Source organism: Psammomys obesus, unplaced genomic scaffold, assembly GCF_907164565.1.
Source record: "Psammomys obesus unplaced genomic scaffold, mPsaObe1.curated_primary_1811, whole genome shotgun sequence".
Classification (NCBI taxonomy): Eukaryota; Metazoa; Chordata; class Mammalia; order Rodentia; family Muridae; genus Psammomys; species Psammomys obesus.
In genome coordinates, this window is record NW_026585643.1 from 2,127,260 (window position 1) to 2,139,535 (window position 12,276).

At 47.7% G+C, this 12,276-nt stretch overlaps 1 protein-coding gene across 1 annotated transcript; it reads right to left on the reverse strand.

Moving 5' to 3' along the window:
* Positions 1-733: 733 nt before the first annotated feature.
* Positions 734-3,236, reverse strand: LOC129684371 (cathepsin G-like). The gene is made up of 5 exons (XM_055617518.1): positions 3,182-3,236; positions 2,307-2,454; positions 1,781-1,916; positions 1,333-1,587; positions 734-949 (listed from the first exon to the last, which is right to left on the reverse strand). Exons 1-5 carry the CDS (start codon positions 3,234-3,236, stop codon positions 734-736), a joined length of 810 nt encoding a protein of 269 aa, XP_055473493.1.
* Positions 3,237-12,276: the final 9,040 nt, after the last annotated feature.

Below are 12,276 nucleotides of genomic sequence, written 5' to 3' on the forward strand. Positions count from 1 at the left end.
GTGGTGTAAGGAATTCATTCAATATTACCCAGTTGTCCTAATACCACTTCTTAAAAGTTCATTGTTCTCATGGGTTTGAAATTTGTCTTAAATGGGGCTTTAATGGAGTTTCACCTCTGTCCATTTGATCGGGCTTATCTGTGCACAGTTCCTCCCTTAGTGGGAGGGTTTCAGGGAGAGAGAACTTTGCCCTAGGGAGAGGAGTGGATTCAGAGAGTGAGGTGAGGGAGAGAGGGGACACATGGCTTAAGGAAGGAGAGGCACTCCTCTGGATCCCCAGGCTCTGGGTAGGTGATGGCGTTTGTTTGTCGTGGGCGAAAAAAAAAAAACCCTCATTTTCTGGAGGAATTTTACTCTGTTCAGGCACATGATTTTGGATGCTCCTTTGACATTGATACATGGACACCTAATGCCCATTTGAAGGGATTAGATGGGAGTGAAAGGTTACCCTTGTGAGTAGCCAGCCTAGTAAAGAGGCAGGTGGAATCCCTTTGCACGTTCTGCCATGTGAGGGAGAGGAGAGTTGTGATCCATTCAGCTGCCTCTCATCAGACAACAAATTGCTGGTGCCCAGACTTCGGGCATCTCAAATGCAGCAAAATAAATGTCTGTTGTTTAGAATACCACTAAAATACCACTATATAGTATTTTGACATAGGAGTTCAAACACATTAAGACAGCACTAGATGATATTTAATAAACAAAAATATTTATGCTCCTCATTAGACGTTAATCAAGGCTGTGGAAATCCCCTAGAGCTGATGGCTGCCTCAGGTAGGGTGTCAGCAGGTTCTTGATGCCAAGGTGCAAGGCGTCTCATTGTTCTCTTTATCCAAGGCATGAAGCTCTGGATCCTGGTGAATACGGCTGGAGGAGTACCATTCCTATCTCCATAGGAGACGATGCCCTGGGCCACATTGTTACATACCAGAGGACCACCAGAATCACCCTGTGGGCAGAGGAGGGAAAGGACATGAAGCTAGGTCTTCTGGCTCTTGCTGCCCTATGATTCCAGTTTACAGAGAAGGCATGGGTTGGTGAGCTTCTTCAGTTGCCTGTATATGGGGGATGGGCATTTGATGGGCTTGCAGGGGTCAAGCCCCTGGGTCTTTTAGACCTGGCTAAGGTTATTGCCTTCAGCTCACTCCATCAAGGTACCTCCACCTTTCCTGGTAAGGCAAATTGTGGGTCTTCCTGTCATTCCTGAAGAGGGAGAACCCTTTCCACTCTGGCCATCTCCCAGGCTTGAGGAAATGGAGACTTGCCCTCCTGATGTCTGTCAGCTCTGAGCCCCTTGTTCCAAGAAATACTGGTAGCTGTTCACACTCTTACCCTGAACGCAGTTTTCCTCTCTCTTGGGTTGCCCACGCAGATCTGAGTCTGGCTGCGGTAGAATTCGAAGCGATTGCTGCACTTTTGGTCCCTCTGCACTCTTAGCTGCACCTCCTGGAGTACATTTGTTCCCCTGTTCTGGCTCACCAGGCCCCAGCCAGCCACTGTGCACAGATCCCCAGGCTGCAGTCTCTTGCTGGCCTGAGGCAGAGCCACGGGCTTCACCACTCGGCTCCTCCGGATTCTCCGGCTCAGCTGTCAGAAGGAATGCAGGCGTCCCAGCTCAGCTGATATCTTTCACTGACACCCAGGAATTCCTTGTCCCTCCCACCCCCACCATCCAGGACCCCTGCCCTGACTCCCTCCTCAATAGTCCCTGAACACAGAAATGCCATACGCAGAGAGGGAGCCAACAAGCCTGGAGAACCAGAGGTCAGGCTGGTCATACCTGTAGTAGCATGATGTCATTCTGGATGATCTCTGGGTTGTAATCGGGATGGCGGATGGCTCTGAGCACAGGGATGTGTTGCTGGGTCCTTTCTTGCCTTTGGATGTTGTGGGCCCCGAGGATGACAATTATGGAGCTGCAGAAGAAAAGTTGGCTAAGAAGTAGGTGTGATAACCAGGATCTTAGATCCAGTAGCTCAGCAGGGCAGAAGAATAGCCCAAGAACAGAAAAACTGCAGCTGCAGAGAGTGAGGGGCACGGAGGGCCCTGGACTGGGGATAGCAGATTAAATGAATTCATAATCAGCTCCCAGTCTGTGCCTTCTACCTTCTCCCTTTTTTTTTTTTTGATATCCCCCTTTCTATGTACCAACCCTTGCTTCTTTCCCCTCCTCCCATCTTGTTGATAGAATTGAAAGCAGAATGTTTCATTATAATTATACTCAATTGTCATAACATACTTTCAGGTGGCTCCAAAGAGGAAGTTTTGGGGAGTCTGGCTTCCTGAGAAGCTCCCGAATTCCTCACCTTCCCCAGCAATGAGCTGCTGTCATGACAAAGTCCTCGCGCACCAGAAATCCTCCGCAAGCACTCAGCCCTTCTGGACTCCGGATCAGAAGAAAGGCCATGTAGGGGTGGGAATGGGGCCTGGCCTCTCGGCCTCCAATGATCTTTCCTGCAAAGAAGCATCTGGCGCTTACCTGTGTGCTTGGGAGCAGACAGAGCCTGGTGGGTGGCCTTAGAAAGGCTGAAAGTGGGGAAGGTGTGATACATGGGAGCTTCAGGGATGTAAGGGGCAGGGAGAAGACTCCCAGGTTCCACAGCAAGCAATTACTCAAGCCTTGGGGGGAGCTTCATCCCCTTCCCAGACCTTTGTGTGTTCCCTCTCCAAGTGGAGAGTGATGTTTGTTCCACAGGAGCCTGGCTCTGGCTACTGAGGAAAGATGCTTTCCCAGAGGGTGAGCTTTCTCTGCTCCCTGGTACTTTCTTCCTCAGAGAGCCTCCCATGGCCCAGAGTCTACCTCCTTGAACCATGGGACTAGACATGATTCTAGATGGGAACGATGGGACTGTCACAGCTGTGTTCTTGTCTCTGGGCTTTGATGTTTGGGCTATGGAGTAAATTTATGTAGAAAAATATTCATACAATACTTTTTATGGCAGTTAAATTGGTTAATGTATGAGAGAGTATAACAGGTATAACAAGACCCTCTCGCGCATTAATTTGACCACCATGGCAACTCTAGGAGGCAGTACTAGTATTATCCACACTTTATAAGGGACAAGGAAACTGAGGAAATGTGAGCAGATTGCTCAATGAGGCAGAGTTAGGATTTCTGCAGCAGGTCTAGTTCTAGATTATAGGGCAGGCTCAGAGCTCTGTAGTGTGGTTAGTCACTCACCTGCCTCATCTCCCCGGAGTAGAATAAAGGTCAACAGGAGCAGGAGCGGCTGCATCTTTCCAGAACCGCTGCTTTGTCAGTTGCTGCTTGTACTTCTCTCTGCTGGACTTTTATCCTCAGCCAGAGAGGAAGGAAGGGTCTGCTGAGGAGTCACGGTCCCATTTTCCTGCTTGTGTGCCAGGTTTCATCACCCAAGACTCCCCAGGAGGTTTGCACACCAACGGCCAGTGACCAGGAGAAGAGGGAGTCATCCACCCAATGTCGAGTCCTGCACGGTTGCTGTGCCCTCGCTGACGGCAAAATCGCTGCCAGAGTGAGGGCTCTGGATACTGCAGCCAAGTTCACTGAACACTCAGTAATTCAAGGAAACTGGTGACTTCTTCCTTTCCTCTCTCTCCTTCTTTGATCAGAGCTTCAATTCAATGAATGTCAAATCACACACACACACACACACACCTGTGCAGGAACACCCCCTCACACACACACAACACGTATGGAGAATAATGTTTTTTCCACGTGAGCCTGGCTCTGACTATTGAGGAAAAATGCTTTCCCACAGGATGAGCTTTCAATATTCCCTGGTACTTTCTTTCTCAGAGAGCATCCCATGGCTCATTGTCTACCTCCTTGAATCATATATACATATACACACACATACATGTATATATGAGTATATGTACAGAAATGAGGGTATACACACACCCACAGACACACACACACACACACAGACAGACACACACACACACACACACACACACACACACACAGACTCTTACAGAGCCCAGCATGGCCTCAACATATCAAATTTGCTGAGGATGACCTTGAACTTCTGATGTTCCTGCCTCTACTCCCTAGTCCTGGGATTGCTGGTGTTCACTACCATGCTGGGTTGATGAAGCACTGGGGCTCAAACCTAGGGTCTCACGCATGGTAGCAATCACTCTACCAACTGAGCTAAAGCCTCCCCTTCTGGATTACTTATTCCCATGTGTTTAGTAATGTCCAAGGACAATGGTGAAAAAGTAATGGCTGTGGTGGGGAGTGTGGTCGAAGACAACAGGAAAAGTCAGAGAGGGAAAAAGAGAAACAAAGCCTTCACCTCTAAGGGCCCCACAGATACCTCTTCTTTCTAGACGTTACCAAGGTGGACAGAATGGCCACTCTCCTGGGGTCGTGGAAGCTGCTGCTGGAGAAGCAAAGGGCAGATCAAGCCTCTGACACTGCCTGACAGTCTTGGATGACCAACCCACTCTCAGTGGAAATCGTGACTCACCTGAAGACTTCTAGCCAGTTCTGGCAAAGGTCTCTGCGTTCTCCAGGGTCCCTGCATGCTGAGGGGCCCAGCAGGATGGCCTGTTGTGAGCATTCTGACGTGTGCTGGGAAACGTTTCCGATGCCATATCAGTGATGGTGGGAGAGACCGGTCAACCTGGTTTCCATTCTCTGCCTCAGAGGTACTAGTGTTAAAGAGAGACATGGATATTTATTGAACTATGTGTACATTGAGACATTTCTGGTTTTTGTTTGTTTGTTTGTTTGGTTGTTGTTTCTTTGTTTTTAAGACAGATTTTCTCTGTGAAGCCCTGGCTGTTCTGGGCCTCACTCTGTAGACCAGACTGGCCTTGAACTCAGATCCACCTGCCCCTGCTTCCTATTGGCTGGAACTGCCAGGCTTGACATTTCTGTTTGTATGGAGGCGGCAGTGGGAAGGCAAAGAGAAGAACATCCAGCACTGTTACATAAAGAAAACAACTGATGGATTTGATACATTAACATTGAGAGGAAACAAAGACAGACAAAGATTCTTAGAACATACATAACCAGCAAAAGACTGGTGAATCAAACAAATTACATAAAGAATTTCCATAAACCAGTGTGAAAGATAAACAACTAAACAAAGTAATGGGCTTTAATAGATATCTCAGAACAGAACACTGGCTGACCGATAAACATACGGTGAGTCGTTAGTCTCATCAGGTGCCAGCAAAGCAGCAAGCTAAAGCACACCGAGACGCCAGCGTCACCACCCATCCGTGGACATGAATGTGCAGGAAGCTTGCGTCCAAGGAGGGCACAGAAGGCTGCATCAAGCCGGACTGCAGCACTTCTAGGGTTGGAGTGGAGAATCATAGAGGGTTTCTGGAGAATGGCTCCACTTCCTGACATAAAATGCAGCGATTGCCTCATTAGTGTTCTTTCAACGGTATGCAGAGACTCCGTGGACTTTCCCAATGAGTATATTATGCAGTGTGTGTGTGTGTGTGTGTGTGTGTGTGTGTGTGTGTGTGTATTTAAAAGTCTTTTTACTATAGGGTGGGTGTTGGAGAGAACACTTGAGTAGAAAGGAAGCTATCATAATATGTTAGATCCCATACCTTTGAAATGTTTTTATTTTAATAAAAAATATGTGGTTTGAACAAGTGAGACTGTGATATATTTCACAATGCCCATAGCTGATTGCATCTGTTTTTGGTTGTTTCTGTCAGTTACTTTTATTTTTTTCTCCTCTGGGATGTTGGGCCATTAATAGCAGGTGTTTCCCATCTCCTTCTCAGGCTGCAGAAGCCACAAGGGCTGATCCCCCAGAGAGGCAGTGACCAGCTGTGGCTGGGTCACAGCCCTCCTCCCCCCAGCTGAGAAACCAATTTAGTTGTTCTTGACTTCGTAGCAGACCAGGACTGTACTGACCTCAGGTCCGCAGGGCTGTCTTAGTGTCCCTCCTGAAAGTGTGTTTGGGAGCATCTCGGGTGTCTCCACCAAGTGTGGATATTTTGTCAGTGTTGGTGCTGGGAGGTGCACGGCAGGCAGGCAGTCCTTTTGACCTAAGTGTCTGCAGGCAGCCAGATTCCTTAATGGAGAGTTGGACTGTGTGTTGCTCTCTATGTAAGAGCAGCAGGTGACAAAGGAGAGACTGAAGCCTCGGAGGATCCCGAAGCACTTGATTGCAATAGCAGATTTGTTGGCGTAGGCCCAAAACCTTTCAGATTGAGAACTTAGAGAGAAAGACACACGTGGATGTCTTAGGTTCTCAGTGTGCTCGGCCGAAAAGCTTATTCCCAAAGCTAGGCAAAGGTCAATGTAAGCAAGAACGGAAATACGACTTGAGACTCTCTTGACAAACCTCACAGATGATCCAAATATTCAGCAACATAAATCACAATATAGGCATAGAAGGATGTACTTTAGCCAGTAAGAAAAGTTCATTTCTTAAGTTCTACTCAGTGGAACTTGAGAAACTTGCATTCTCTTGTGGTGAGTGGAAAACGTAGAGTGTAAAACCATGTATAAAATTTAATTCTAATTTTGTGGAGGGGAAAGGGTGATCACCAGAAATGAGGGCAGTTTTATGTAACTCCTACTTGTATCTTTATATTATCAAGTTTTTCTATAATGCAAGTGCATTGTTTTTGTGTACTGTTTTTTTTTTTTTGTTTGTTTGTTTTGAGACAGCATCTCAGGGAGCTCAGGGTGGACTCTAAGTCTCCGCGTTGACTAGGATAAGCTTGGATTCTCAGTGCTCTTCTCTGTCACTAGCACTGGGATAGGAGGCATGCGCCACCAAGCCAGGCTGGGCTGAAATGCTCTAGTTTTATAAGAAGAGAAAAATTATGTTGTTTACAGAAAAATGGATGGAAGTGGAGATCATCAGGAGAAACGAAATAAACCAGATTTAGAGTGACAAATGTCACGTGCTTTCTTTTCTGTGTGGATTTTGGAGGCAGGGAGACGTGGCCGTAGAGGGAGACCCCTAGAAATACAGAAGGAGATTAGGCTAGGGGCAGGGGGGAAAGGGTAAAGAGAGGCTGTATATGAGCAAAATGTGTTATGTGCATGTAAGGGAGCTTCCAAATGAAACTCACTACTTCACAAAATTAATATATGATAATAAAAGATGGAAGAGGAAGGGGAAACTCAAGAAGGGCCCATAGGCCCTCCTAAAGAACAAGCAGTATTAAGCGCCGTAATCACAATGACCCAAGCAGGTTAGCAGAACAGTTCCCTTTGCTTCCAGTCTCCGAAGAGGGTTAATGCTGTGCTGTGACTGTTGTAGCACAACCAATGAGAACAAATTAAAGCTCTCTTTAGAAAGGGCCCCAGGTTGAGGATGGAGGGAGAGACTATTGGGAGAGACTACTGGAATTGGTGGTATCTCAGGAATGAATTAGTATCTAGAATGATGGAAACTTTCAGGAATCTATGAGGGTGACTCTAGGTAAGACTCCAAGCACTGGGGTTATGGAGCCTGGACAGGCCACCTCCTGTAGCCAAGCAAGCCTTCCAGAGGAGGGATTGACTGGGAGTCTAGCCCAGACACAGAAGCTTCAACCTTACAATTTGTCCTGCCTACAGATGGGCAGAGGTAAAGCTGTCACAGAAATTGTTGGAGTGGCCAACAATGACTGGTCCAGCTGGAGACCCATAAAACCCACCCCTGAAACTGCCTGGAGGACCAGGAACTAGAGGCTGGGTAGCCCAGAGACCTAGAATGGAACCAAACATAATTGGCAAACAAACAAACAAACAAACAAACACTCAATAAATAGAGTCCTAATGCTATTCTGCTATACTCGTAGACTGGTGCCTAGCCCAGCTGTCATCAGAGAGGCTTCATATAGTAACTGATAGAAACAGATATGAAGACTCACATCTAAACATTAGGTGGAGCTTAGGGAATCTTGAAGAAGTGGGGAGAAATAGAAAGTAGGAGCCAGAAGGATCAAGGACACCACAAGAGAACCCACAGAATCCACTAACCTGTGCTCATGGGGCTCCCAGAGATTGAACCCCCAACCAGGGAGCCTGCATGGGACTGACGTAGGCCCTCTACACATATGCTACAGTTGTGTAGCTTGGTCTCCTTGTGGGACTCCTGACAGTGGGAGCAGGGCCTGTCTCTGACTCTGTTGCCTGCCTCTGGGACTCTCTCCTCCCCTACTGGGTTGCCTCCTCCAGCCTTAATAGGAGAGGGGGTGCCTAGGCTCACTGCAACTTGATATGCCATGTTTGGTTGAAATCCATGGGACGCCTGCTTCTTTCCTGGGGAAAAAAAAAAAAGAGGAGGAGGAGTGAATGGGGAAGGCAGAAGGGAAGTGATGGGGAGGACGGAGGGAAAATTATGGTTGGGATGTTAAAAAAACATAAAAAAATCACTAGGGGAGAAGATGAAAGTGGTGGTGGTGGTGGGAAGCTGGGGGAGGGGAAGGGGAATGGACAGAGGATCATAGTAAGAAAGCAGCCCCATCAAGAGAGGCTCTTTCTTCGTGCTGCCTAGCCAGACCGTCTCCTATGTAGTGTTTCTATGTAATCTAAGATGCAGAACCCACCGTTCAGACACTATCCTGCAAGATGCCCCCTTATCTTTGGTGGCAGAGCCCTGTTGACTGTGCCACAGGCTCTGGCTTGTACTCTGGGACTGTCTCAGTGCCTAGCTTGTTGGGGTCTCTGTATCCCTGTTAGGTGATTGCCCCTGAGGCTGCTCACTGTGCTGTCCGCCTGCCATCTCCGTGCAGGCATCTGACTCCCTCCTGAGTGCATTGCTGCTGCTATGGCTGCGAACCAGGGTGAGCTGGCACAGGAGCTCTGGGACCGCTTTGTGTGAAACACAGCTCTATCTGCTTCCCCCTCGTTATTCAATGTGCCGGGTTTTGTTCGTTCATAGTTATGTACTTGGTTTGTTATTACTTTTTTCCTTTAATTTTTTTTTTGTCCGCAGGTCACTCCAGCCAGGGGTGCAGATAGGAACTGCAGATCTTCAGCTCTCCCTCGGTTCCTCAGGTTCATCCCCAGTGCAGACCGCACGCTGCAGCCTTCCTTCCCCTCTGCCCTCACCACACAGCTCCTTCCCCTCCTACCTTCCCTCTTTTCACTCATTGCTTAATCCCAACTCTAACAGGCATCCCCCGGGAGCCCGCAGGCCACTCTGGCCAGCTAAGCAGATAGGTTAACTGCAGATCCTCATCTCTCCCTCCACTCCTCCAGGTCCAGGCTCATCCCCAGCTCTGTAGCAGAGCTTCTGCTGTGGCTACGTCTATGCTCAGGGTTCTGGCCTGTGAACATCCTAACATTCCCTGAAGAAAAGTGAGCCTGAGGTGACCACCAGTCCAGTGCCAGGGGGCCCTGGACAGGGAGTTAGCCTGAGACAACCACCTGTTCGGCACCCTGCAGGCCTGGCTGGGCTCCCAGGGCAGGAATCGAGCCAAAGACTAGAAGAACCCCACCTGGGGCCTTGGGCCCCGACGGGAATGAGGTCATGACTGATAACCCTGCCATGAGGCCACTCAGGTGGGCCCAGGCAAGGAGTGAGCCAAGACAATCACCAGATTGGCACCACAGAGCCCGAACAGGGAGATAGCCCGAGATGACCGCCAGTCCTAGAGGGGACAAGAATACTACAAGAAGACCAACAGAGTCAACTAACCTAGGTCCAGGGGTACTCATGGAGACTGAAGCACCAACCAAGGACCATGCATGGACTGGACCTAGGCCCCCTTCACATGTATGATATCAGAAGATGGAAAATCACCCACACTCATGGATTAGTAGGGTTAACAGTAGCTGAAGGGCAGCTTAATCTTCATGTGAGTTCTGTCTCTGACATGGACTCTGTTGCCTGTTTTTTCGATCATTTCCTCCTGGAGGGGCTGCCTTGCCCTGCCTTAGTGGAAGAGGATACTCTCCATCCTGATGCAACTTGATGTGCTGGGGTGGGTTGGTAGGAGATGGCTCTTCTTGTCTGAGGAGTAGGGGAAGGAGGTTGGGGGAAAAGGGAGAGGGGGTGGTCCTGCGAGGAGAGAAGGGAGGGGCTATGATCAGGATGCCAAGTGAACAACAACAAAAAGGCCCAACAGAGCAAGAGAACTACTGACCAATTCTCTAACTGTGTATAAATTCTAAATAAAATACTTGCAAATGGAATCCAAAAACTTATCAAAAAGATCACAACCAAGTAAGCTTCATCCCAGAGATGCAGGGATGGCTCAACACATGTATATCGATAAATGTAATTCATCATATAAACAGTCTGAAGGACAAAACCGCATGTTCATCTTATTAAATGAAGAAAAGGCCTTTGACAAAATCCAACACCCCCTCATGATAAAAGTCCTGGATTGATTAGGGATACAAGGGACACACCTCAATATAATAAAAGGCACTTTATAGCAAGCCCATAGTGAACATCAAATTAAATGAGAGAAACTTAAAACAATTCTGCTAAAATCAGGAACAAGTCAAGTTTGTCCAGTCTCTCTGTATTTACTTAGTACTTAAAGTCTTAGCCAGAGCAATAAGAAAACTGAAGGTGATCAAGGAGTTATAAATTGGAAAGGAAGAAGTCAAATAACCTTATTTGCAGATGATAGGATAGTATACATAGATGATCCTAAAAGAAATCCAGCAGGAAAGTCCTACTGTTGAGAAATTCTTTCAGCAAAGAAGCTGTATTCAAAATTAACTCACACGAATTATTAGCCCTATACCCAAATGACAGACTGGGAAAGAAATTGGAAACAGCACCTTTTATGATAGGTAACTCTAACTAAGCAGGTAAAAAACTTGCATGACAAAAACTTTAAGACATTGAAGAAAGAAACTGAAGATGATATCAGAAGATGGAAAGATCACCCATGCTCATGAATTAGTAGGTTTAACAGTAGAAATGGCCATCTACAAAAGCAATCTACAGATTCAATGCAATCCTATTGAATTTACAACACAATTCTTCACAGGCCTTGAAAGGACTATTTTCAAGGACAGACAGACAGACAGACACACACACACACACACACACACACACACACACACACACACAGGTTAGATAAAACAATCCTGAATAATGAAAGAACTATGAGGGATCACAATCCCCCATTTCCCTTTGTACCTCACAATCCGCCATTTCCCTTTTGTACCACAGAGCTTTCTTAGCCAGGGTTCTATAGCAGTGAAGAGATACCAGGACTGGCAACTCTTATAAAGAAAATAATTTAACTGGGACTTGATTACAGCTTCAGAGGTTTGGTCCAGTGTTGTCAGGTCAGGGAGCATGGCAGCACGCAGGCAGACATGGTATGAAAAAAAATTAAGAGTTCTACATCTGGATCTGCAGGCAGCAGGAAGAGAGAGTGAGCCACTGGGCCTGGCTTAGGCTCTTGAAACCTCAAAGCCCACCCCTAGTGACATATTCCCTCCAACAGGGCCACACCTCCTAATCTCTCCCAAGTAGTGCCATTTCCTGATGACTAAGCATTCAAACATATGGGCCTATGGGGGAGATGGCCGAGAGGGGCAGATCTCTCTGAGTTTAAGGCCAGGCTGGTTTACATAGCAAACTCCAGGCCAAACATACCTATACAGTAAGCTTCTACCTCAAAAATAAAAACAAAGAAACAAGCCATAACCCCCACCATGTAGGGTGATGAATACGTGTGAATTGTGCAGTGTGAAGTTCCAGTAAGAGAAGGGGCTGGGGAAGGAGGAGGAAGCAAAGCCCAGAACTGACAGGAGAGGGCTGCCTGGACCAGCGAGGTTCAGGAACAATGATGTGGCTCAAACAACAAAGAACTTCAGTTATGTGCACTCAGGAGATTCTTCATCATGAGTAATCCTTTGCTTCCCACTCCAAGGGTTCTTGCCTGTGGCCAGACAAGCTGGTTGGGCACAGGTGGTTTAACACCTGTTAGTGGACCTTTCAATTCCTGCTCATTCAAGGCATGAAAGAGGGGATCTTAGTGAAGATGCTGGAGCGGTGCCTTTCTCTTTTCCATAGCCTAAAACTCCCTAAGCTCTGTTGTCACACACGAGGGGTCCTCCAGAGTCACCCTGTGGGCAGAGGAAGGAAGCACTGAGCCTGGTTCCCTCTGGCTCTGCTGCCCCTATATCCTCCTGGCAAGGCTGTCAGGGCCAGGGCAGGCTTTCCAATCTCCCTAAGTGTCAGAGCTCCAGGGAGCCCGGCTTTTCCTTCTAGCTCTGTCCCAGGCTTTGCCTGAAGTCCTCAGGGATGCTCTGGGTAATTCATACACCCTCCACTCTTGCCACACCCACACCAGGGACTAACAGGAGACCTACAGGGCTGTCCCTTCCCTGAGCTGAGGCTTGAG

Coding starts and splice junctions, on each gene's coding strand:
- LOC129684371 (XM_055617518.1), bottom strand. CDS start 3,236: ATGCAGCCGCTCCTGCTCCTGTTGACCTTTATTCTACTCCGGGGAGAT. Junction 2,455..3,181: donor ACTCCGGGGAGATGAGGCAG/GTGAGTGACTAA, acceptor GCTTCTTTGCAG/GAAAGATCATTGGAGGCCGA. Junction 1,588..1,780: donor ATGACATCATGCTACTACAG/GTATGACCAGCC, acceptor TCCTTCTGACAG/CTGAGCCGGAGAATCCGGAG.